Source organism: Dasypus novemcinctus, chromosome 3, assembly GCF_030445035.2.
Source record: "Dasypus novemcinctus isolate mDasNov1 chromosome 3, mDasNov1.1.hap2, whole genome shotgun sequence".
NCBI lineage: Eukaryota > Metazoa > Chordata > Mammalia > Cingulata > Dasypodidae > Dasypus > Dasypus novemcinctus.
In genome coordinates this window covers 138,730,361-138,758,169 of record NC_080675.1, presented here as the reverse complement: position 1 = coordinate 138,758,169, position 27,809 = coordinate 138,730,361, and the positions used below count along the sequence as shown (strand labels likewise).

Below are 27,809 nucleotides of genomic sequence, written 5' to 3'. Positions count from 1 at the left end.
AATTCTTGGGAAGCAGATTTGGTTCAACTGATAGAGCATCTGCCTACCATATGGGAGGTCCAGGGTTCAAACCCAGGTGTCCTGACCCATGCACACAAGGAGTGCTGTGCCATGCAGGGGTGTCCCCTGCGTAGGGGGGCCCCATGCGCAAGGAGTACACCCCATAAGGAGCCGCCCTGTGTGAAAAAAGCACAGCCTGACCAGGAGTGGCACTGCACACACAGAAAACTGACGCAGCAAGATGATGAAACAAAAAGAGACACAGATTCCAGACACCGCTGACAAGAATGCAAGAGGACACAGAAGAACACACAGCGAATGGACAGAGAGAGCAGACAACGGTGGGGGGAGGCGGGGAAGAAGGCATATAACGTGAAAAAAGTAGGGAAACATATAAATATGAACAAAATTTGTTTCTTATTTTCAAAAAATTTACAATCCTGGAAGACAGGCACAGAAATAACTAACACATAAAGCAGAATGAAGGAAAGACTAAACAGGAATGTATGTTATTATGTGGGAACAGAGGGAGAATTGTTATATTATAGGGGAAATAAGTGGTTTCATAAAAATGTTGGTCTTTGAATGATCCCGAAGCCCAAATTCTCTGTTGTCTCCACTACAGTTCTTGTATATATTACCTGTTTCTCCATTCCCATAGCTACTCTCCTAACTTAACCCCTTATTATCTTTTAACTCTTAATAAGACTATTACAGAACCTGCTAACTGGTCTCCTCTTCTCCAATTTTAGCCTTTTAACAATTCTCTACTGCCCAACTAGTGCTACAACCTTAATCTGGGACCCCATAATCTGCCCACTGTGCTACTACAATAGCCTCCTTGGCAATTTACCTGCCTTTATCTCACTTTTCCTTCTAATCCTTTCTCCACATAAGAATGGTAGTGTGACAATCTTCTGCCAAAATTCTTCAAGAATCCCTCTTTTGTCCCTAAACTCCTTAAAAGATGAGATGTAAGGGCCTTAATGATCAAGTACTGCCTACTGTATTGGGTTAAAAAGTTATCTCCCAAAAATTCAGAGGCAGAGATTGGAGTGATATAGCTGTAAAATGAGGAATGCCTGGAGGGGTACCAAAAACCAGAAGAGACAAGGAAGCATTCTCCCCTAGAGCCTTCAGGAGTGTGGCTCTATTGATCTTTCACCTCCAGAATGTAAGAGAATAAATTTCTATTGCCTTAAACCACCCAAATTTATGGTACTTAAATTTTTTAAAAATATTTTTTATGGTACTTTCTTATAGCAGCCCAAGGAAACTAATATATCTACCAGTTCATTTTAACTTCAAATAATACTTAATTACTGGTAGGTCCCCCAAACCTACAATGTTCTCAGACTGCTAAGTCTTTGTGCATGTTGTACCTTCTTCCTGCAATTCTCTCCTCAGATCTGCCTGGAAACTCCTATTCATCCTGTAAGTCTCCTCTCTCTTGCACACTATTTCTTTTGTGACTTCTCTAGCATATATATGAAGACCCTCTCAATTTCTCATGTACCCATGACATATCTCTATTATACCAATTTTCTTAGAGAATTATAATTTTTTTTTATTCATATATGCCTTCCCATTAAACTTGAAGTCCTTAAGGATAGGGGCTGGAACTTTACCTTTTAATTTCCCAGCACTTAGCACAGAACCTCACAGATATTCAGTGCAGAATGAATGTCTCCAGTTTAGCTCGCTAAAGCTATATATGACTGTATAATATGACTGTATAATTTCTCTGCATAAGAACCTCTGATTTCTTATATTATTTACAAATTAAAATGTTAAAACTTCTCAGCTAAACATTTAAGCTCTTATTGATCTGGTCCTACCACCTAACTTTGTTCTGTTTCTCAGAATAATCCCTTTTATCAGTCCTATCTAGGTAGCCTGAAGTCACCATTTTCTGTATATATGCTAAACTTTCCTGTACCTATACCTTTGTTCCTACAATTCATTCTTACTGGAATGTTTTTCCCCACCATTCTCAAACATCCAATGCCAGCTTTCCTATGAAATCATCTTTAAATCCCCTCACTTAGAACTAGCATCTCCTGTCTCTGAGTTTACACAACACTGTATTTATATCTCTATTAGTATCAGATATTTTCCACTACTTGTTTGTGAGTTCCTTTGAGCATAGAAGGAGTGTTTGGTTGATCACTTACTACTGTACTTGTGTAACCACTGACTTCAATGCTTATACTTGGTATTGTAATGACTATTTTAGCTTAGTTCTAGCTTCATTCCTCCCCTTTACATGGTACTATGGTTGTTTATACTTACTATGCTAATGGTTATTAGAACTTAGTTCCATTCCTTGACATGATACTTGTTATTATAATGGTAATAACTCCACCTCTCCTTTTTTGAATCCTAAAGAAAGATTTCAGGTCAACAGACAGTCTGATCTTCTGCTTCTTGCTTAGTAATAAACTCTTTCACCCTTTGAAACCCCAGTATCTCAGAAATTGGTCATTTGAGTGCAGTGGGCAGAGAACCCCTGCTTTGATTGGTAGCAGCTGAACATAGCAGATGCGCAATGTACATACTTGATAATAAAATGAATTATGACAATGAATAAGTGAATTAATATATTTATTTAAAACACCACTCTGTAGGAATAGCCATTTTCTATAAAAGAAAAAGAATATTAATAAAAAGACCATATGATAATTATCTAAATCAACACTGTATTTAACAAAACCCTCTCTTGGGAAATACTCAGAGGTTAGTAAAGGTCAACTTGTCAGAAGTGTCGCAAGGAAAACTAGAGAAAATTAGGCCAGGGAATAGAGATGGCAGATAAGTAGAGAGAGCAGACTTGGTATCTAAAGGTTATAAAACAGACACAGATAAAAGAAAATTGGGAGCAATGGGTGCAGGTCAGTGGCTGAGCATCTGCTTCCCATGTAAAAGGTCCAGGGTTCAATCCCTGGTAACTCGGGGGGGCGAAAAAAAGAAGAAAAAAAAAAAAGGAAAATTGGGCTCAATTTTCTCTAACAACAGGTAGAATAAAGGTCCACCAACCTGAGGAGGGGGCAGATCCAAGTTAGGATTCACCAGAACTCCCAAAGACTCTTCAGAAGATTTATCCAACTTGGTGAATGGCTGGTTCAAGGTTCCATTGGCAATGGCCTGTATTGTCTCATCTAGTCTGTGACATGAGGATGCAAAAATTGGTAATGTTTTATGTTTAGAATGTCCTTATATACCACCAAAATGAAATCCCTCAACAGTAATAAAATTTGGAATTCAAAGAGTAATCCATGAATATCGATCTTCCTACTCCAACTTCCTTCTCTTTACTCCAAGAACTCTAAGGAATAGGAGTTAAGAAAAGTTCCAGAACACCAAGAATATTATAGGGCATAGTACAATCATTCTTTTGTTAAACAGGATCATTAAAGATGTCAAGATTAGAAAAGATGCACAGAAATAGCCTCACCCATAGTATTCTATGGTAGCCTATTTACTCTACCTACTGTCTCCTCAGCAAACCCTACACATTCACATTCAGTTATTCCTCTACCCATTTAAGAGTCCTTCCCCACTCCTCCAGGTTGATCTATTTCTAGTCTACCTTCCATCAAGGCCCAGAAGTTCTAAGGAAGCCCCTCACTGGCTCAGCACAAAAGGATTACTCCCTTCTCTGAAGTCCTATAGCATGAACCTACTATCTAGTCATTTGAGGGAAGTGGATGTGGCTCAACTGACAGAGCATCTGCCTACCATATAGGAGGTCCGGGGTTCAGTACCCAGGGCCTCCTGGCCCAAGTGGTAAGTTGGCCCACATGCAGTGCTGTCGCGTGCAAGGCAAGTGCAGGGGCGCCCCCTGCATAGGGGTGCCCCGCACGCAAGGAGTGCGCCCCGCAAGGAGAATTGCTCCACACAAAAAAAGCACAGCCCGCCCAGGAGTGGCGCTGCACACATGGAGAGCTGATGCAGCAAGCTGACACAACAAAAAGAGACACTGATTCCTGGTGCCACCTGACAAGAATGCAAGCAGACACGGAAGAACACACAGTGAATGGACACAGAGAGCAAACAACAGGATGCGGGGGGGGATGGGGAGAAAAAAAAATCTTTAAAAAATTTTTAAAAAGTAAAGTAATTTGATACATCTCATGGTTATCTGGAACTTGTGGTGTCTGCTCTAGGTATTTGGTTCTAAGTCTATGAAACAATATGATGATTTTCATACTAGAATTGTAGAACTAATTCTATTGTTTGTGTGTGTGTATGTGTGTGTGTGTGTGTATATATATATATATTTTTTTTAAGATTTATTTATTCCCCCTCCCACGGCTTGTTTGCTGTCTGCTCTGTCAATTCACTGCACGTTCTTCTGTGTCTGCTTGTCTCCCTTTGTTGCATCATCTTGCTGTGCCAGTTCTCCGTGGGTACAGGCTAGCTTGCCTTCACAAGGAGGCCCTGGGGCATGAACCCAGGGCCTCCCATATGATAGACGGGGGTCCAATCGATTGAGCCACAGCCACTTCCTCCTGTTGTATATTAATAGATCACAGGCCCTGCAGGAACCATAATCATTCTATACTTTTACATTACTTGCTACTATACTCCATGGCCCTGAGAATGCCTGACAAATATTTGTGGATAATGATAATTCAAGGTATGACATAATGAAAAGCTTCTACAAATAGAAAAGGCTGAACCTGACCTTCAATTCATGAGATGCTTGTTGGATACCTCTTATATGCAAGTCAACTTAAAAGCTGTGGTGGACATGGTTCCTACTTTCAAGAAGTTTTCAATCCAGGTGGCAGGTTTAAGACAGCTATACAATGACAATAAATGGGAGGGTTTCATAATTTCTATGACATAGGCAAAATCTATCTGGTAGTTAATATCACATCATCCCACATATTATACTAAGTAGGTTCAAGAGAGAAGTAGATACATGAAAGGCAAAGATTGAGGGGAGGGATTTCCAAACCAAGGGAAAAGTAGAAACAAAGGCATGAAGCTAAGAAATTAGAAGAAATTGAGGGAAGAAATAAATATAAAATAGGGACTAAAAAATAAAATAAAAATAAAAGAGGGAGGAAACAGTAGGATCTAAAGGAGGAAAGGGGATGAAATATACAACAGTATTAAGAACTCTAGGATCTATGAAAGAAATAATACAAATAGCTAATCCATACGTTTTTAGAATACTTAAGGTTACTAAATTATAACAAAAGCAAAGAAATGTAAATTGAAATTATAACACAATATCATTTTTCATGTTTCAGTATGGCAAACTTTTTTTTATACTCCCACTTTTTAATTTTTATTATTTTTTTAAAGGTTTATTTCTTTATCCTCCCCCTCCCCTGTCCCCACCCCCACCGGCCCTGCTGTTTCTGCTGTCTGTGTTGTCTTCTCTTCCCATTTCCTCTCCTCTAGGATTCACCAGGATTCGATCCTGGGAACCTCTGATGGGGAAATAGATTCCTTGTCAGTTCCTGGTTTCTGCTGTGCTTCACCTTGACTCTTCCCTTGTCTTTCTTTTGATGTCATCATCTTGCTGCGTGACTCACTGTACAGGGTAATGGCACACCACGCAGGCACTGGCTTTGGCCAGTGAGCACATTTTCTCTTCTTCTTCTTCACCAGGAGGTCCCAGGGAGCGAACCCAGGCCCTCCCATATGGTAGGCAGAAGCTCTATCACTTGAGCCATATACGCTTCCCATTTTTATTTTCTTTGTCATTATTTTTTTAATGTTACATTCAAAATATGAGGTCCCCATATACCCCCACCCCCCTTCCCCACTCCTCCCCCCATAACAACAACCTCCTGCATCATCATGAGACATTCACTGCACTTGGTGAATACATCTCTGAGCACCACTGCACCTCATGGTCAATGGTCCACACCAGAGCTCACACTCTCCCACAGTCCACCCAGTGGGCCATCTTTATTTTTAAAGAATCTTTAGATTACATAAAAGTTACACTGAAAATATAGGGGATTCCCATACACTTCCCCTCAACACACACATGCTTTCCCCCATTAACAACATCTTTCATTTACATAGTACATTAAGAATGACAAATGGTTTAAAAATTGTTGGCAAGAGATGCTCTTGCATAGTTTGTAACAAATGTTTCACAACAACACAAAGAGTTGGTGGAGGGGTGAAGTATGAGACCCTGTGTGATGTTATGTATTTTTATTTTGTAAGTTCACAATCTTTACTATACACTTATTGTTTAAGCATGTTCATGCATGAATGATGTACTTCAATAAAAAGTTAAAAATTTAAAATTTAAAAATTGTGGCTAGAGAAGGAGGAAACTGACATCTGGATATCTGGTAGTATAACTAGTAAGTCAAAAATATTCACAATTTAAATTTTGAGATACTGCCAAATTTCCCTATTAAAAAGCTATACCACAGGGAGCAGATATGACTCAAGGAGCTTGGCATCTGCCTCCCACACAGGAGGTTCCAAGTTTGGTTCCCAGTGCCTCCTAAAGAAGACAAGCAAGACAGAGAACTGATACAAAGAGATGATGCAATGAGATGATGTAACAAGAAGACACAGAGAGAGACACGATAAGCAGGGAGCGGATGTGTCTGGCTCAAGAGACTGAGCACCTCCTGGGTTCAGTTCCCAGTTCCTCCTAAAAGAAGATGAGCAGACACAGAGAGTACACAATGAGCAGTCAGTGCATGCAAACAATGGGTGGGGGGTAAATTTTAAAAAATCTTTTAAAGTATTAAAAAAAAAAGCTATACCAGGGAGTGGATGTGGCTTGAACTGTTGAGTGCCTGCCTCCCACAAGGGAGGTGCTGGGTTCAGTTCCCGTTCTCCTAAAGAAGAAACAAACAACGAGCAGACAGAGCAAAAACAAACAAGCACCTGACTCCCACATGGGAGGTCCCGGGTTTGGTCCCCAGTGCCTCCTAAAGAAAAAAAGAGACAAGGAGCAAACAACAAGCAAAAACAATGAGCAAACAGACAAGGCAGCCATCTCGGGGTGGGGTGCAGAGGAGGCTTATTTAAAAAAAAAAAGTTATAGGAGGGAGAGCATGTGGCTCAAGTGGTTGAGCACTTGCCTTCCACTTGGGAGGCCCTGGGGTTTGGCTCACGGTGCCTCCTGAAAAAATAAAAACAAACAACAAGCAAAACAAACGAGAAAACCAACTCAAGGAAGCTGATGTGGTTCAGTGGTTGAGCACCAGCTTCCCACATATCAGGTGCCAGATTCAATCCTGGCCCCATACCTAAAAAAAAAACCAAAACAACCTTATAAGAGGGGAGCATGTGGGTGTAGCTCAGTGGTTGAGTGCTTGCTTCCCATGTATGAGGGTCCGGATTCATTCCCTAGTACTTACTTAAAAAAAAAAAAACAATATATATATTCTGAATGTTAAACCCTTAACATATATATATTTCCAAATATTTCCCCCATTCTGAAAATTATCTTTTCACTTTCTTTTTTTAAAGATTTATTTTTTATTTATTTCTCTCCCCTTCCCCCACATTGTCTCCTCTCTGTGTCCACTTGCTGTGTGTTCTTCTGTGTCTGCCTGCATTCTTGTCACCTGGCACTGGGAAAATGTGTCACTTTTTTTTGTTGCGTCATCTTGCTGTGTCAGCTCTCCGTGTATGTGGCACCACTCCTGGGTGGGCTGCATTTTTTCTGCATGGGGCGACTCTCCTTGCAGGGTACACTCCTTGTGCGGGGGGCACCCCTACTTGAGGGGCACTCCTGCATGGCATTACAATCCTTGTGCATGGCAGCATGGCAGCACTATGTGTGGGCCAGTTCATCACATGGGTCAGGAGGCCAAGGGTATCAAACCCTGTACCCTCTATATTGTAGGCAGATGCTCTATCAGTTGAGTTACAACCACGTCCCATCTTTTCACTTTTTTGATAATGTCCTCTGATGCACAGAAGTTTTCAATTTTATCTATTTTTCCTTTTGTTGCTTATTCTTTTGGTATATCTAAAAATCCATTGCCCACTACAAGGTTCAGAAAATATGTCCCCATGTTTTCTTATAAGAGTTTTATATTATTAGCTCTCATATTCAGGCTGTCAATCCATTTTGCATTAAATTTTGGATATGATTAGAGGTAGGGGTCCACATTCATTCTTTTGCATGTGGATTTCCAGTTGCCCCAGCACTGAATGTTGAGGAGACTATTCTTTCCCCATTGAAGGGACGTGACACCCTTGTCAAAAACCAAATGAAAATTCTTCACCTCTCAATCTCTGTCTCACCTGCTGGACATAGCTGTTATCTCTGGCTATTCTTGCACAACTATTTATTAAGTAGTTTTATTGAGATATATTCACATTCTATACAATCTATCCAAATGTATTATTAATGGCTTTTAGTATAATCATGATGTTGTGCATTTATCACCACAGAAAATGTTAAAGCAATTTCACTACTCCAAAAGGAAAAATGCCACACCCCTTAGCAGCACCTGTCAATCTATCCTTCTGCAGCCTCACATAACCATCAATCTAATTTCACCTTTATAAATTGGTTTATATTTACATTTTATAAATATGTGCAATATGTAGCACTTTGTGTCTGCTTTCTTTCACTTAGTATAATGTTTGGTTTTTCTGTCTGATAACATCTTGTAACATCAACATACAGTTATTCAGTTTCAAAAAAAAACAGTCATACATATGAAATATTACCCATATTCATATTTCAGTTGAGGTTTCACTGTTATACAGTCCCATTTTAGCATTTTTTAGCTTTTCTTTTACTAATATACATGACCTTTGACTTTCCCTTTCAACCAGTCATACCCATATGTAACTGCTAGTTACAAATCTTATGCTACATTTTCACCTTTTCTATTCCTTTCCAAAGATTAATACACATCCTTTTCACCAGGTTCTGCACAAATTAATCCTTAGATTTATATTCTTTAACCTGATTCTATTTTCTGGTGAACCATGTGCAAGTTATTAACTCCATGATATTACACAATATATTTAGATCATACGTCAATCACACTGTATTTGTCCTTTTGTGTTTGGCTTGCGTCACTCAACATAATGTCCTTCAGGTTCATCCATGTTGTCATATGCTTTATGACTTCATTTCTTCTTTCAGTTGTATAATATTCCCTCGTGTGAATACAACACTGTTTAGCATTCATCTGTTGATAGACACCTGGGTTTGGTCTGCTGTGTCCTATGAGCCCTTCCAGGCTGGGAATGGCCGCACCATTGTTTGCCATGGGAGTCAGCACAGGACTAAAGAGATCTAACAGCCCAATTTACAGAACTGTTTCTTCTAGTAATTTTATGTTCCTGACTTTTATATTTAGGCCTTTGACTCATTTTGAGTTGATTCTTGTACATGGAGTGAGATAACGGTCCTCTTTCATTCTTTTGGTTATAGATATCCAGCTCTTCTAACACCATTTGTTGAAGAGACTCTTCTGTCCCATTAACAATAAGTTGGTAGGCTTGTGGAAACCATTTGGCCATAGAGATGAGGTTTTATTTCTGGACTCTCAATTCTATTCCACTGATCGATGTGTCCATCTTTATGCCAACACCATGCTGTTTTGACTATTGTAGCTTTGTAATATGTTTCAAGGTCAGGTAGTGAAAGTACTCCCATATTGACCTTTAGAATGCTTTTGGCTATTTGGTACACCTTCCCTTACAAATAAATTTGGTGAATGCCTTTTCTATTTCTGTAAATTGGGCTGTTAGTATTTTGATTGATATTCCACTGAAACTATGAATTAGTTTGGGTAGGATTGATATTTTCATGATATTCAGTTTTCCAATCTATGAAGATGGAATGTCTTTCCATCTGTTTGGGTCTTCTTTGATTTCTTTTAGCACTATCTTGCAGTTTTCTGCAGAGGTTGTTCTCCAACCTCTGTTGGCAGCACCCCTCTTTTCCCAGGTAGGAGATAATTCTACTCTCTTCTGTGTCCTCAACAACCAGTCCCAGTCAGTAGGGAGGGTGATTGAGAGGACTGATCTCTTTAGTCCTGTGCTGACTCCCAAGGCAAACAATGGTGTGGCCATTCCCAGCCTGGAAGGGCTCACAGGACACAGCAGACCAAATTTGTGGGTCAAATGTTAAGTCAGCATTAGGCTGCATCCCTCTCTCTCCTTATTCCTGGGGAGGTGGACTTCTCTGGCCCTCTTCGTCTGTAGCCACCAGTTCAAGGATTGAGAATTAAAAATTGTCTATAGGATGGGGAAGGGCACTGGCAGCCACAGCTGCAACTCATAGTGGTGCCATCAAGATTCTTTCACTTTACTCCTCTTTTCTGGGTGGTGTCCAGCCTTGCCCTGGTGTCCTCAACACTAGAACATTTTTTTCCAGGCTGCTTCTGCCTATACTCTTTCTGGGAGTAGCTCCATGTCTTTCTAGCCCATCATCTTCCCAGAAGTCTCAGTATGACACATTTTTTAAAAATATATTTTTAATTTATTTCTCTCCCTTTCCCCACCCTCCCCCAGTTGTCTGCTCTCTGTGTCCACTTGCTGTTTGTTCTTCTGTGTCTGCTTGGATTCTTGTCAGCAGCACCAGCAATCTGTGTCTCTTTGTTGTGTCATCTTGCTGCGTCAGCTCTCTATGTATGCAGCGCCACTCCTGGGCAGGCTGCACTTTTCCCGCATAGGGCGCACTCCTTGCACGTTGGGCTCCCCTACGCAGGGGACACCCCTGTGAGGCACAGCACTCTTTGCGTGCATCAGCACTGTGTATGGGCCAGCTCACCACATGGGCCAGGAGACCCAGGGTTTGAACCCTGGACCTACCATGTGGTAGCCAGATGCCTATCAGTTGAGCCAAATCTGTTTCCCCACACTGTTTTAATTATTGTGCTTTATAGTAAGTTTCTTTTTTTTTTTTTTAAAGATTTATTTATTTATTTCTCTCCCCTCCTCCCCCACCCCGGCTGTCTGTTCTCTGTGTCTGTTTGCTGCATCTTGTTTCTTTGTCTGCTTCTGTTGTTGTCAGTGGCACGGAAATCTGTGTCTCTTTTTGTTGCGTCATCTTTCTGTGTCAGCTCTCCGTGTGTGCGGCACCATTCTTGGGCAGGCTGCACTCTCTTTCCCGCTGGGCGGCTCTTACGGGGCGCACTCCTTGCACGTGGGGCTCCCCTACGCGGGGGACACCCCTGCGTGGCAGGGCACTCCTTGCGCGCATCAGCACTGCGCATGGGCCAACTCCACACGGGTCAAGGAGGCCCGGGGTTTGAACCGCAGACCTCCCATGTGGTAGATGGACGCCCTAACCACTGGGCCAAGTCCGCTTCCCTATAGTAAGTTTCTTAATTTTATATTTTGGTTCTTTTATTTTTTATAGTAAGTTTTTAAATCAGAAGGTGTGAGTCTTCCAACTGTGTTTTTTTCAAAGGTTATTTTGGTTATTTGGGGCCCCTTGCAGTCCATATAAATTTGTCGATCAGATTTTCCATTTTTGCAAAATGGACTGCTGGAATAATGATAGGGATTTCACTGAACTCGTAGATTACCTTAGTAGGATTGTCATTTTTTTTTTCATCATGACATCCAACAATACTAAGTTTTCAATCTATGAAACAAAATGCCTTTCATTTAGGTCTTTAATTAATTTCAGCAATGTTTTGTAGTTTTCAGTGTAATTCTTTCACTTTTTCTTTTAAGATTTTATTTATTTCTCCCCACCCCCTCGTTTGTACTTTGCTATGTCTGTTCATCTTCCTTGTTTCTTTTGAAGGCACTGGGAACTGAACTCAGGACCTCCAATGTGGGAGAGAGGCACCTGATTGCTTGAGCCACCTCCAATCTCCACTTCCTTCTTTTGTTGTGTCTCTCATCATGTTTTTCTTTCTGTGTCTCCTGTTACATCATCTTGTTGCACCAGCTCGCTTTCTTCTTCAGGAGGCACTAGGAACCAAACCACAGGCCCCCCGATGTGGTAGGCAGGGGCTCAATCATTTGAGCCACATCCACTTTCCTTCTTAATTAAATTTACTACTATATTTTATTCTTATAGATGTAATTATAAAGGGAACTGTTTTCTTGATTTCCTTTCTGGATTATTCATTCTAGTGTATAGAAATCCAACTTACTTCTGTGTGTTTATCTTGTATCCTGCAACTTAGCTCAATTTGTTTATTAGTTTTAGTGGCTTCCCTGTGGATTCTTTGGGATATACTCTATATAGGATCATGTTATCTTCAAATAGGGATAATTTTTCTTCTTCCTTTCCAATTTGGATGCCTTTTATTTCTTTCAATTGTCTGAATGCTCTGGTTAGAACTTATAGTACAATACTGAATAACAGTAGTAACAGCAGGGATCCTTGCCTTGTTCTTGATTGTAGCAGGTAAGATTTCAGTCTTTCACCATTGAGTATGATGTTAGTTGTGGGTTTTTCATAAATGGCCTTTATCATATTTAGAAAGTTTCCTTCATTCCTGGTATTCTGAGTATTTTTTAAATGAAAGGAATTTGTCAAAAGCCTTTTCTGCATCAATTAAGATGATCATGTATTTGTTTTCCTTCATTTAATTAATGTAATACATTACATTGACTGATTTTAATATATTCAACCATCCCTGTATTTTGGAATGAATCCCACCTGGTCATGGTGTAAAATTCTTTTAAAATACTGTTGGATTTGGTTTGCCAGTATTTTGTTGAGGGATTTTGCATCTATATTCATAGGCATGATCTGTAATTTTCTTTTCTTTTCCTGTGTGCTTCAATTGTCAATTTTTGTATCATATATTTGGGTGCCCTATTGTAAAGTACATATATATATATTTATAATGGTTATATATATATATTTTTAAGATTTACTTATTTCCCCTCCTCATTGTTTGCACTTGCTGTCTGCTCTCTGTGTATGTTCACTGTGTGTTCTCTGTGTCTGCTCGTCTTTTTAGGTACCAGGAACAGAACCCAGGACCCCCCATATGTGGGGGAGGTGCCTTATTGCTTGAGCCATCTCTGCTCCTTGCTTGTTGTGCCTTTCATTGTGTTTCCTTGTGTCATCTTGTGGCATAATCTTGTTACATTGGTTTGCTGTGCAAGCCCATCATGCCAGCTTGCTGTCTTGCTTGCCTTGTTTAGGAGTCACCGGGAACCAAACCTGGGACCTCCCATATGGGTACCCAACTGTTTGAGTCACATCCGATTATCTGGTTAGATTCTTGATGAACAGAACTTATCAATATATAACATCCTTCTTGTCTCTTGTAAACTTTTTGACTTAGAGTTTTTGTTTGACAATAATATACCCATTCTGACTCTCTTTTAATTAATATTTGCATGGAATATCTTTTTTCACTTTTTTAATTTCAACCTCTTTGTATTTTGTTACCTAAAGTGAGTCTCTTGTAGACCATATATAGATGGATCATGCTTTGTCATCTACCTTGCCAATCTCTGCCTTTTAAGGTAGTTTAGTCCACTGACAAATTTACTTCTGGCATTTAGTAAATTGTTTTTATATGTATTGAACATGTTTTTATTCCTGTTACTCCATTACTGCCTTTATTGTACTTAGTTGTCTTGTTTGTAGTGTAGCAGTTTGTTTTCCTTCTTTGCTTTTCTCTATATTTTTATAGCTATTTTCTTAATGGCGATCTTTATAATTATAATAAATATCTTAAACTAATAATAACCTAGTTTGGCTTATACCAAAACCTAGTTTCCATAATATACAAACTCTCTACTCCTATATATCTCCATCCCTCACCCTTTATGTTGTTATTAAGGTTACATCTTTATACCCATTAACTGTATGCCCATTAACATTGATTTAAAATGTTATTTTACTCATTTGTGTGTAAAGTCATATGGGGGGGAAGCAATTTTAAACCAGGAATACAACAATACTGGATTTTATATTTCCTTATGTAGTTACCTTTACCAATACTCTTTATTTCTCTTATGGCTTTGAGTTACTCTCCAGTGTCCTTTTATTTCAGCCTGAAAGGGACTCCCTTTAGCATTTCTTGTAGAACAGATCTTCTTTTGTTTATCTGTAAATGCCTTAAATTCTCCTTCATTCTAAAAGATAATTTTGCTAGATACAGAATTTTTGTTTGACAGATTTTTTTTTTCTTTAACAACTTTAATATGCCATCCCACTGTCTTCTGGCTTCTATGGTTTCTGGTAAGAAATCTGTATACGACAAATCTCTCTTGCTGCTTCCACAATCTTCTCTTTGTCTTTGGATTTTGACAATTTCACTACAATGTGTCTTGGTGTAGATTTCTTAGAATCTATACTGCTTGGAGTTTATTGAGCATCCTGGGGACACTGTCAGCCATTATTTCTTCAAATACTTTTTTTCCCCTTATTGTTCCATTTTGTCCTCTTGGGACTCCAATAATATGTTGGTATTCTTGATTGTGTCCCACAGATCTTTTAGGCTCTATAGATTTCACTTCATTATTTTCTCTGTTCCCCACATTTGACAATTGCCATTGTCTTATCTTCAAGTTCATGATCCTTTCTTCTGCCTGTTCAAATCTCTTGTTGAATCCATCTAATGAGTTTTGCATTCAAGTACTATACTTTGCAGCTGTAACATTTCTATTTAGTCATTTAAAAAATTTTCATCTCTTTATTTAGACAGTACTTTCCTAATTTCCTTTAATTCTTTGTATGTATATTCCTTCAGATCATTAAAGATATTTAAGACAGTTTATTTAAAGTTCCAATGTATTAGCTTCCTCAGGGATGATTTCTGACAAATTCTAATGGGTCATACTCTCATGTAACTTTGTGTTTGATAATTTTTGTTTTTGTTGTTGAGAACTGGACATTCTGAATATTGTTATAATCGTGGAAATCTAGTTCTCCCACTCTTCTGGGAGTAATACATGTTTTGTTGTTGTTGTTATTGAGGGATAGAGCTGTTTATTTGTGACTTTTCCAAACTATTTTTGCTACCATCAGGGAATGGAAAAAGAAAAAAGATTTTAAGAAAAGGTACTGCCTCTTTAATGCTCCTCTGACATTTATGCCTGGGAGGAAGGGGCATTTGGAACAATGGCCATCCTAGAATCAGGGACCTCAGCTATCTGAAGTAGCAGATTAAAAGCAGGGATCAGTAATTAGACCATACATCTCTAGATTTTGAAGGACTAGATGCTTAGAGCCCTAACTGGCACCCACAAGCTGCTCCAGGAGCCTGAACTAGTCCCCCAGTGTTGCCTGCCATGCAGTTGGGGGATAGGGAGTTGGTAGTCACTGCATGGAGGGTAAAATTCACTGATAGTTACCCAAGTTACCAACCTCTTCCCTGGGTGTTACATAATGTTCCACCAGATTCCAGGATCTCAAAATAGTTGATTCAGATAGTTCCTGCCAGTTCAATAGTTGTTTTGGTGGCAGAATTGATTTCTGGAGCTTTCTACTCTGTTATCTTCCCCCAATCCCTCTATGCTGGGTTTTTTAATTTGCATTTCCCTGATTACTAGTTAAGTATCTTCATATTTTTTGTCTTTTTCTCTTAATTAACCTTGTAGGAGGTCTTTATAAATAGTATATTGCCCTTTTGACTGTAGAAAAATGTTTAAAATACTTTTTCTCTATCTGGTACAATCTTTATATTTTATTTACAAAATTTTAAGTGTTTATGATTTCAGGGTTTTATATCTTGCTTAGAATTTTTTTCAAACCAAGAATACAAAAATATTCTTCTATATTCAATATTACTTTCTGTTCCTTTTATTTCTCTTTTATATTTAACTCTTTTGTCTATTTAATCAGTATGGTTTGAGATAAAGATATAACCTAACTTTTTTCCCATACTGGTAGCCAATTATCCCAACATCATGTACTTAAATCTTTCTTTACTGCTTAGAAATGTTACTCTTATTGATTACTAAATTCACACACACATACACATACTACACATACCTATGCATACACACAGGTTATCTTTCTGGATTCTATGTTTCATTATTTATTCCTGTGCCCAAACTACACCTTGTTGTTTTAATTACTATAGCTTTACAAAACACTTTTTATCTAATATGACAAGTTCTCCTCATTGTTCTTTCCAAAAATTTTTTAAGCTATTCTTACATGTTGTTTTACATATTTTATATTTCCAATGAATGTATTACTTTTAGTATTAACAAGAGATACATTAGAGAGGGAAAATCCTTTTTAATCAAACTGCTCTCCACCCCCCTTCAGACCCTTTCTAATTCTGCCCACTTACTTGCTGTGATATTCTGCTAGTGGATTTTCTTCTTCCAGGATCTTCCTGCCTGCAAAGTCAATGGTGATCTTCTTAGAGAGGCGAGAGGCATGTCGAAGTTCTCTCAGCTCTTCCTCTCGCTTCTGCAGAGTTTCCCTCTCAATTTTGGACAACCATTGGTTAGAATCACTGGCAAAGTAATCTGACTCATCATCAATGACCTGAGTCCTTCGAACACTAAGAAAAAGAAAAATACATGTGAAAGTTTGAAGTTCTTTTATGAATCCCCACAAGAAAAGATTGTATTTTTTATCTAATCCATTGTGAGTATGGGGCCTTTTTTATTGGACTACATCAGTGAGGCATGACACAGATTGAGTCTCAGCCCTCTTGCTGGGCCTCATATAAACAGAGACACAGAGGAAGAGATACACAGGAAAAAGGAGCTCTGCCATTTTGACCCGGCCAGGTGAGAAAGAGGACTCTAGGTTTGCCTACAGCTGCAGAAAGGCAGAAAGGTCCTGGAGTACAGAATCAGCAGAGGACAAAGGCATGGAAAACGACTGCTGAGGGGCTGGGATCAAGGAGCAGCTAAAGCCTAAGGAGACAAGCCCTGCCATGTGAATGATTGCCATATGGCAGGATGCCATGATTACCAGTAACTGACTTTGGTGAGAAGGTATGTCTGATGGTGCCTTGATTTGAGCATTTCACAGCCTCAAAACTGTAAGCTTTTATCCTAAATAAAATTTCCATTATAAAAGCCAACTTGGGGAAGTGGATTTGGCCCAACGGATAGGGCATCTGTCTACCACATGGGAGGTCCACATGATGAGCTGGCCCACAGGCAGTGCTGATGCACACAAGGAGTGCTGTGCCACACAGGGATGTCCCCCGCGTAGGGGAGCCCCATGCGCAAGGAGTGCGCCCTGTAAGTAAAGCAGCCAAGCACACAAAAAAGTGCAGCCTGCCCAGGAATGGTGCCGCGCACTCAAGATGCTGCTGACGCAGCAAGATGACACATCAAAAAGAGACACAGATTCCCACAGAAGAACACACAGCAAATGGACACAGAGAGCAGACAATGGGGTGGGGGAAAGATAAATGAAAAAATAAAAAATCAAACTTAAAAAGAAAAAAGAAGCCAACCTGGGAAACAGATGTGGCTCAAGCAGTTGGGTGTCTGCCTACTACACAGGAGGTTCTGGGTTTGGTTTCCGGTGCCTCCTAAAGAAAATGAGCAAGACAGCAAGCTGACTTGACAGGCTGGTGTAGTGAGCTGAAGCCACGAGATGACGCAACAAAGAGACACAAAGAGGAAACATAATGAGAGATATAACAAGCAGGAGTGGAGGTGGCTCAAGCCATTGGGCGCCTCCCTTCCACATGGGAGGTCCTGGGTTTGGTTCTCGGTGCCTCCCAAAAAGAAGATGAGCACACAACAAAGAGACACAGAGAGCAGACAGTGAATGCCAGCAACAAGAGTTGGTGGGAAGAAATATATAAATCAATCTTTTTTTAAAAAAAGCCAATCCATTTCTGGTACTTTGCATTGGCAGCTGTGAGGCAAACTAAGATAATGGCAATAAAATGACCTGCTGATAAAAAGGATGTGATTACTAGGAAACTGTTCCAAGATAGCTCACTCTTCAACTGTTCTGGAGATTACTGCCTCAAAATATAGATGGCCACATTCATAAATCAGTTCAAGCCCTGCCTAGTTTCTCAGCATCTGTAGATTTTTTTTTTAAGATTTATTTATTTATTTATTTATTTCTCTCCCCTTCCCCCCCACCCTGGTTGTCTGTTCTCTGTGTCTATTTTGCTGTGTCTTCTTCGTCCGCTTCTGTTGTTGTCAGCGGCACGGGAATCTGTGTTTCTTTTTGTTGCATCATCTTCTTGTGTCAGCTCTCCATGTGTGCGGCACCAACCCTGGGCAGGCTGCACCCTCTTTTGCACTGGGTGGTTCTCCCTATGGGGCGCACTCCTGCATGGCACAGCACTCCTTGCGCGCATCAGCACTGCACATGGGCCAGCTGCACAAGGGTTAAGGAGGCCCGGGGTTTGAACTGTGGACCTCCCATGTGGTAGACAGACGCCCCAACCACTGGGCCAAGTCTGTTGCCATCATCTATAGATATTGTATCCACTGCAAGCTCAGCCCAGCTCCTAGAAGTAATCTCAAACTCAGGCAGGAAAAGACATAGCACCATAACCCATTGTCTTACCTTTCTTTCTAGTCCAGTCTTCACCTTCTAATAACTGTTCTTTATCTTGTTTTTATATTTTTTTAGGAGGTACCAGAGATTGAATTCAGGACCTCGTACATGGGAAGCTCAACCACTGAGCTACACATGCTCCTCTAGCCTGGTTTAGCCGCATCTTGAGTGCATGTCCTGGCAGCCTATTTAATATCCTAATCCCTTTATAATTGGGGACCAGCCTATTTTTACCTTACCTATTTGTTGCTCCTTCAGGAATTGTTATTTTATCCTGAATCTCAGTCCTGTGGCTGGCACTTAACTAATTAAGTTAACCCTCCAGTTCCTCTACCAATACCCTAGACCAAATTCCAAGACATGACAATCAGGCCTATTTCTAAAAATTACATGGACCTACAAATTGAGAACTAGAGGATCCTTAATGATCCAACTCATTCTACAGATAAAGAACCTAGGGTCTACAGAAGTTAAATGAATACTCCAAAGTACTTCTGTTAAGGATGAATTTGTATATATTTACGAAATTAGTGATATACATAGGCATAAGGGAAAAAGTGAAATCAGATTTGTATACTGAGCTCTATTTTTCAGGACTCATTTGGATTTTAAATATTAAAGCAGAATTCCCCTAAAGTGGGAAGTTTAAGAGAACTCAGAAAGAAATTGGTCCCATATATGAACCTAGGTAATGAAAATGGTGCCCATGAACACACCAGAAAAGCAGCATCAGTAGAGAGAGAACCTGTTCTGTTTTTACTTATCAAGAAATGCAATTCGTTTCTATTTTTAATGGTAAATTTTACTGAGAAGAAATGTGGTATTTAAAGAATTAAGAATGAACGTATGCTATACAGCTTGTGATAAGCTTACTTAAGGAATGATTTTGTAAATAATATCTCATGTATTCATAACAAATGGTTTGGAATTAGCAGGTGCTACTCACTAAAGGATTATAATGCCAGGAAAAGACTCCCAGGTCAGTTACAATAAGTAAGAGATTCAGGAACTTTCTCAGGACACTCACGTATACTCACATCGCCACTTGAGAAATAAGTATATATGTCCTATCTAAATATTCTTTACAACTAACTGGCTTTCAATCTTTCAACACCTATTTTTTTGGTCAAAAAAAAAAAAAAAAAGAGAAGGAAATTAAAAATTACACTAAAATCTATGAATCTGTTTCCTAAAGAGAAGTCAGTGGGCTAAACAGTATAGGATGTAAAAGCCAATTTATGCACATTTTAATATATTAATATTTGAATCAGAAAACAAATTCAGTGTCAAAGGGAAGGAAAAGGGTAAATCATGCCTTCTTATTAAATGGTATTACCTAGGCTCTTCCAGAGGCAATTTCTTATAGATTCTACAAAGCCTGGCACATGACATGAATGGCACAGTAATATTTGTTGACTGAATGAATGGATGGCTACAAGTGAAAAAAATAGGGAATTCTGTCAACCCAAGACAACTTTCTAGGGGATATACTAATATACTACCATTTGACAAGAATAAAAAAATGCTGCAGGGCAGGATCCTCTTCATGGGAGCTTATTTTATCAAAAAATTGATTTGAAACAAGATATAGGTTTCTTCTTTTGCTGTAAACTCTTTTATACTCTACCCTGAGAAGATATCAATTTTGCAAAATAATATTTTAGTGACCAAAATCTGTGAACTAGCCTATTTATTGGCATTTATTATTCTATCCACATCATACCTAGTTCTTTCAAACTCTAACAGTTTGTCTTTATGCTTGACAGCTTTTTCCAGTCCAGACTTAATTCGAGATTCCTGATGAGGAAGGAGATCCTTGGTGGAAATGTCCACCTTTCCAGAATTCTCTGTCCCTGAAATTCAATAAGGAAATTGAATAAGAAAATAAAATGGTTTATAATACAAACTTAGTTGTATCACTGTGAAGCAAAGAATAAAGCACCAGAAAATCTACTTCTGCTCTAGTGACCAGAGCCTTCATTTCAACGGAAAACAAACAAGTATACAGACCAGGCTTTACTGTAAAGCATCAAGCAGTGTTTGATGTATAAATGCATTCTCAATAAACATTAATGTCCTTTTTTCCACTTTAGAAATTTGGATCAATAATGGTAACAAACTGTTTGACAATACAATACAAAAGTATCTTATAAATAAAAAAAATTTACTGAGTACAGGACTGGCTATCACATTTAAATATACTTTCATATATCAAAACTAAAAACTGAATAATAGAAGGAAGAAGAAATTTCAAGAAAGGGGCAGAACTTATTAATGAGAACCTATTAGAAACTATGCACTTAATATGTGTTATATTAGTTCTAACAATAACATAGTGTAGTGGTTTGATATGGTTATGAATTCCAAAAATAGATATTGGATTATGTTTGTAATCTGGTCTATTTTTGGGCATGACTGAGTTATGATTAGGGATTTGATTGGGCCACGTCATTAGTGCATTGAGTCCCTACCCACCAAGATAAAAGGCATGGCAAAGGACAGAGTTGGAGGTTTTGATGCAAGGGTTTTGCTGTTGGAATTTTGCTGTTGGAGTTTGATGCTAAAGCCTTAAACTGGAGGCCTCAAAAGTAAGCTCACAGAGGAAAGAGAAGCCAGCCCCAAGAAGAGAGGAACGCTGAGCCCAGGAAGAAGCAAACCCTGGGAAGAAAGGAACCTTGAACCCAGAGAGAAGCAAGACCCTGTAAGGGAGGAACCCTAGAAGCCTAAACCCTTGCAGCCATTGGCAGCCATCTTGCTCCAAATCATGAAAATAGACTTTGGTGAGGGAATTAATTTATGCTTTATGGCCTGGTATCTGTAAGCTTCTCCCCCAAATAAATATCCTTTATAAAAACCACCAGTTTCTGGTATTTCGCATCAGCACCCCTTTGGCTGACTAATATACCTGGTAAGAAAGTTCTTAACTATCTTGGTTTTACAGATAAGCAAATTTGGAGATGGTAATAATTTTCTGAATTCACCCAGAAATTAGAAAATAGAAGTGAAATCTGAACTCAGATCTGTGTGACTCTAAACTCTACAGTCTTCCTACCACCCACATGCTACTTCCTTTATAACAGCATATCATAAATATATATCACAGGAAAGAGTCACAGGTTACGTAAAACCAACATCCAAATTGTGTTAAAGAAACAACTTGGCTGTAATGAAGGCTGACCTTTCTCTTCATCTAAAACTCCAAGCCTGAAAGAATGGAAGCAAACTAAATGTCTGTCAACTAATGAATGGATAAAGAAAGCACGGTATGTACACACAATGGAATACTATTCAGCCGTAAAAATGAATGAAGTTCTGATACACGCAACAATGTGGACGAACCTTGAAGATACCACACTGAGTGAAATGTCAGAAACAAAAGGATAAATATTATTATATAATCTCATTGATATTACATAATCAGAATAAGCAAACTCATAGAGTCAGAATCTAGAATACAGGTTACCAAGGAATGCGGTAGAGGTAGAGAATAAGAAGTTAAGTTTTGAAACATAGTTTCTATTTGAGGTGACGGAAAAGTTCTGGTACTGAAAGGCGGTGATGGTGTGAACATAACTAGCAGCACTGAAATATGTATCTAAATGTGATTAAAAGTGGCAATGTTAGGTTGTATAAATGGTTCTAGAATAAAAATTTTAAAAAAGCCATGGAACTGCACAATACAGTGAATAAGTTAAACTATGGACTATAGTTAATAACATAATTACAAAAATAATGTGCTTTCATAAATTGTAACAAATATACCATACTAATCCAAGGTGTTAAGGAAATGAAACAAAAGATATATGAACTACATTTTGCGTAACAGCAAAAAGAAACACAGACAAAATAAAATGTACCCATCATCACAGCGATCCAGTAAGACTGCTGCTTACCTAACATGAGTTTCTTCAGCAGTTTCTGGCTCTTGTTTGAGTCACGCTGCAAAATATCCTGTTCCTCATGAGTACATACCTGTAAGGTAATAAGAAAAAGTTAAATTATATTGTTTGCTTGATGTACCTAAAGAGTAACCTGGAGTGGATGTGGTTCAAGCAGTTGAGTGCCTGCTTCTCACATGGGAGGTCCTGGGTTTGGTTTCTGGTTCTTCCTAAACTAGAAACAACAAAAATAAACAAGATACAACAAAATAAAAAAGAAAACAAATGGAAAAACCAACTTAGGGGAGCCGATGTGGCTCAGTGGTTGAGCACTGGCTTCCCACTTACAAGGTCCTGGGTTCAATTCTCATCCCCTCAAAAAAAAAAATTAATCTAAAATTACACATTACATATGTTTTCATCAATTCAGAAAAACACACCAAAAAATACATATCCAAATCAGTTTTTCCCTAGGTCTCTTTCCATTTTTCCTTTCTTTTATAAACTGTACAAAAATGATCTCACTGCAAGTATCCCTGGAATAACTTGGCTGTATATTAAAAAAATCTAGCCTATTCTCAAAGGACAAGGGTTTGTCACCACTGAGAAAATACTGAAAAAACATATAAAACTTTTTTTTTAAAAAAGCCTTCCAGTTTCTAATCTTGAAACCCTAGTTTAATAAGAGAAATTACAAACAGCTGCCTTATTAGAAGGACCAGAAAAAGAAATTAAAATTCCACCATTGAGAACTAGTATGGCTTTTATACTATACATTTTGTTTCTTTGCCTTTGAATATTACCTATTTATTAAAAAATTAATATATTATACAAAAATCACTGCAATTATAAGAAGGAAGCTGAGAAGGGCTACTTAAAAACAAATCAAACTGAGCTAATCTGTTCTACATTAACTAGCTTCTTGAACTGAAGGAAGACAGTATACTTCCTAGCAACTGCCTCAATGGCATAGAGTTTCTGCCAGCAGCTATAGAGAATTTCTCTAGAAAAAGCCCCATATGGGAGGAAATATAATATCATTTCATGAACACTTTTATTGGTAGACACTACATCTTGCAGGTCATCCATTATCTATCAGTGTATCCTCTAAGTATATGGAAAAAATTAAGGATCATCAAAGAAGGGAAAGTAAAACAATATAAAATAGATGCCTTCACCAATACCAAGGGCCACTGCTTCTGCCAGGAGGGTCAACTGGCAGAATAAACTTTCTAGACAGCTCATTAGTGCTACATTCTTGAGGTTGTTCTCTAAGACAAAGCAGAACTATAACAAGAAGTGTCCTGGAAAGAGAAACTATAATGAGTTGAAGATCATGTCATATGGACTCTGTTCTCCAAGAGATATGAACCACAACTGAAAACCTTCACTAAAACATGTTTTGACATTTTAAGCCCTAAACCTTTCTTGAACTGAAGTTAATTTGATGCAAGACTTGGATCTCTCAATAATGTACATTCTCAAAACATGCCCACTGACAGGCCTCTCGGTACTAGGATACAACCTTGAATTTCTGACTAATCAAATCCTTGCTACAAGAGTTCAATGGACATCTTAAGGAAGAAATTTACTAAGGAAAAGAGACATTACTAGAGATCTGAATGGCTCTATATAGTAACACAAAAGCAAAATAAAATAAAATAGAAAATAAAACAATTTACCAGAGAGCCACAGAATAAGCAGGGGCCAGAGCCCTCTTGTTCACAAACAATACGCCCACAGATAAGACAGTTATTGATGAGCTTGTGCTTCTGGCCCAGGCAATCACAAGGGTGGCGTCCAGGGAGCAGGACTGCAAGCCTGTCCTGTCCCTCTTTTGTATATAAATTGACAAACTTCGTCTTCTTCTTTATGGAGCTGCTGTTCTCTTGTGCCTAATTGTACGAAGACACCAGAAATGACATCAAATAATTAAAAACATTGAAAACAGACAAGGGGAAACCTCCACCTCTGTCCAATAATACCTTACATACTCTCCAGGAACCATGTAAGAATGGAGTAGGAAAACACAAGGTAGTTATTATTAAAGATCTGAGGAAATTTATGCTCAAAAAAAAAAAGCTAATTAACGTGCCTTTTATATATCTCTTGCTCCCTATCTATTATGGCTGGTAAGATAAATATAACAATAACCGTTGTGCATATGATATCTTTAAGTACAGCTAAATTGGAGATGACATGAAGAATGCCTCTAAAAACAGATGATATTCATGGATTTGTAAATACGATCAATCAATAAGAAAAATCAACAAAAATGGACTTGGTAAGAAAACATTAAGAAAAATACAGATAACAACAAAATAATGAGCAAAAGACCTAACAGGCACTTCATAAAAGAAGATATCCAAATGATCAATATACACATGAAAAGGTGTTCAACTTCATTAGTCATCAAGATAATGCAAACTAAAACCACAATATGATACCAATACGCATCAACCAGAAGGGCTAAACTGAAAAAGACAGAAAACCATATGGAGTGTTGGAGAGGATACAGGGCAAATAGAACACTCATTTATTGCTGGTGGGAAGGTAAACTGTTATCTTCTAAAGCTAAATAAATGCATATCCTGTGATCCTTCAATTCAACTTTTAGATATATACCTGTGATAGTTAGGCTAATATGTCAACTCAGCCAGGAAATTGTGCCTAGTTGTTTGGTCAAGCAAGCACTGGGCTAACTGTAATACAAGGGCGTTTATGGACTCTAGTCATCACAGACTTTACTGCAGTGGTAAATCATAGATAGCTGATTACAATGTCATCAGTCAGGGAGATTGCCATCAGCAATGAGTGACACTTTATCCAACCAGTTGAATGCCTGAAAAGAAGCACTGAATCCAGCATTGAGTGAGAATTTCACAGCTTGTCTTTGGACAGCCAATGTCTCCCAGGACTCATCAAGGATTTTCAATGGACTTTCATCAGAGCCCCTGGTAGCAGCCTGCCTGCAGAACCTTGACTTGTGTATCTCCATGGTCACATGAGAGACTCTGATAAAATCTCTTACTATTGCCAGATATCTCTTGTTGATTGTTTCCCTCGAGAGCCCTGACTAATACAATACCTAACAGAAACATGCAAATATATTCACCAAAAGACATGCATAAGAATGTTTACTGCAGCACTGGTATCAGAAACTACCTAAATGCTCAACATTCATTCTTTTACATGTGGACATCCAGTTTTCCAATCAACATTTGTTGAAAAGGCTATTCTTTCCACATTGAATGTACTCAACACCCTTGTGAAAAGTCAACTGGCTGGGAGGCAGATGTGGCTCAAGTGATTGGGCTCCTGCCTACCACACAGGAGGTCTAGGGTTTGATTCCTGGGGCATCCCAATGAAGGCAAGCTGGCCCATGCAGCAAGCTGGCCAGTGTGGACAGCTGGATCACATGGAGTGCTGGCCTGTATGGAGAGCTGGAGCAGCAAGATGACCCAACAAAAAGAGATAAAGAGGAGAGACAATAGAGACGCAGCAGACCAGGGAGCTGAAGTGGCATAAGAGATTGACCACTTCTCTCCCACTTGGGAAGGTCCTGGGATCAGTTTCTGGTGCTGCCTAAAGACAAGAAGGCACAGAAAAACACACTGCAAATGGATACAGAAAACAGCAAGTGCAAAACAATGGGGGTGGGGTGGGGGTAGGGGGTAAAGAAATAATCAACTGGCCATAAATATATATGGGTTCATTTCTGGACTATCAATTCTATTTATATTTATATGCCTGTCCTTTTGCTAGTATCACACTGTTTTGATTTCTGTTGTTTTGTAGTACGTTTTGAAGTCAGGAAGTCTGAGTCGTCCAGCTTTGGTCTTTTTTAATACGGTTTTGGCTATTCAGGGCCCCTTGCCATTCCATATGAATTTTTTTTTTTAAGATTTATTTATTTATTTTCCCTCCCCCCCAGTTGTCTGTTCTGTTTGTCCATTTGCTGCATGTTCTTCTTTGTCCACTTCTGTTGTTGTCAGCGGCACGGGAATCTCTGTCTCTTTTTGTTGTGTCATCTTGCTGCGTCAGCTCTCTCTGTGTGCAGCACCATTCCTGGGCAGGCTGAACTTTCTTTCATGCTGTGGGGCTCTCCTTACAGGGCACACTCCTTGTGCGTGGGGCTCCCCTATGAGGGGGGCACCCCTGTGTGGCAGGGCACTCCTTGTGTGCATCAGCACTGCACGTGGGCCAGCTCCACACAGGTCAAGGAGGTCCGGGGTTTGAACTGCGGACCTCCCATGTTGTAGATGGATGCTCTATCCATTAGGCCAAGTTTAATGATTGGCTTTTCCATTTCTGCAGTAAAAGAGTGCTAGATTCTTTACATTTTTTGGATGGTCATCACACTCAAAACTTTTTGGTGATTCCTCTTCCTTCTTAGCTTAACTATTCCTTTTTTTGGGAAATATAAGTTGTCAAATTGTCATGATTATAAATATTTCTGTTCACACCACAGGGCTGTTGTGAGAGCTGAGAGAATGTGAAAACGTTCTAAAAGCTGAATTATTATTTTTTAAAGATTTATTTTTATTTCTCCCCACCCCCTTTTTGCACTTGCTTTGTCTATTTATCTTCGTTGTTTCTTTTAGGAGGCACCAGGAGCCAAACCTGGAACCTGTGATGTGGGAGGGTGGTGCCTAATTGCTTGAGCCACCTCAGCTCTCTGCTTTGTTTGTGTCTCTAATTTTATATTTTTCTTTTGGGTCTCAGCTTGCTGTGCCTGCCTGTTGCACCAGCTTGCTGTCTTCTTTACAAGGCACTGGGAGCTGAACAAGCAACCTCCCATGTGGTAGGTGGGAGCCCTGTTGCCTGAGCCACATTTGTTTCCCAGAAGAATTATTATCATCATAATGGTGGTGTGAAGCTAGCTCAAAATAGGAACACTCCTAATTACAGTTAGAATTGAGCACTTTGTTAGTATAAAAATACAACAAATGCTGAAACTGAAGCCCCTGTGCCTTTCCTTAAATATTTCTATCACATGCGTATATCAATAAACATATATACTCTTCTCTAAACAAAGAAACCTTTACATTATTTATTTAATCGGACAGCCAAAAAAATTGAAAGCAGTATGTTGTTATTTTTTTCTCCACAAAATTCATGCAATTGGTACACTTTGCTCTCTGAAATATATTAATCACATCCATTAAAAAAACTTCATTCTACAAGCACTCACCTTGGCCAAATCAAAAGGTGTTTTAACCTCTATGGTTGTGTCAGATTCAGCAAATGCAGGAACTTCCTGTCTGTTTCTCCCTTTCCGCCTATTCCGCTTTAGTTGGTCTACTGATTTCTGCACATCTAAAATTTCTTTAAAGAAAAAATAAAGTATACAAACATATGTACATAGATTGATAATAGCAGGATCCATTGGTGAAATTCTAATGGCTAATAAAGAGAAGGCAATACTTAATATGGGAAAACGGACTTGGCCCAGTGGTTAGGGCGTCCGTCTACCACATGGGAGGTCCGTGGTTCAAACCCCGGGCCTCCTTGACCCGTGAGCAGCTGGCCCATGCTG

At 39.0% G+C, this 27,809-nt stretch overlaps 1 protein-coding gene across 3 annotated transcripts in view; it reads right to left on the bottom strand.

Annotated features, from left to right (window-relative positions):
* Positions 1-27,809, bottom strand: part of TRIP4 (thyroid hormone receptor interactor 4) — a 106,692-nt gene that overhangs the window by 71,441 nt on the left and 7,442 nt on the right. For all 3 annotated transcript variants that reach the window (XR_011648440.1, XM_004466649.4, XM_071214238.1), the window contains exons 3-8: positions 27,465-27,598; positions 23,952-24,164; positions 22,285-22,363; positions 20,115-20,244; positions 16,194-16,409; positions 3,037-3,163 (exon numbers count right to left, since the gene is read on the bottom strand). Coding sequence is in view for 2 of the 3 variants with exons in the window: in XM_004466649.4 (XP_004466706.1) it covers positions 3,037-3,163; positions 16,194-16,409; positions 20,115-20,244; positions 22,285-22,363; positions 23,952-24,164; positions 27,465-27,598 (899 nt within the window). In the remaining variant the exon portion in view is untranslated. The remainder of the gene's footprint in view (positions 1-3,036; positions 3,164-16,193; positions 16,410-20,114; positions 20,245-22,284; positions 22,364-23,951; positions 24,165-27,464; positions 27,599-27,809) is intronic.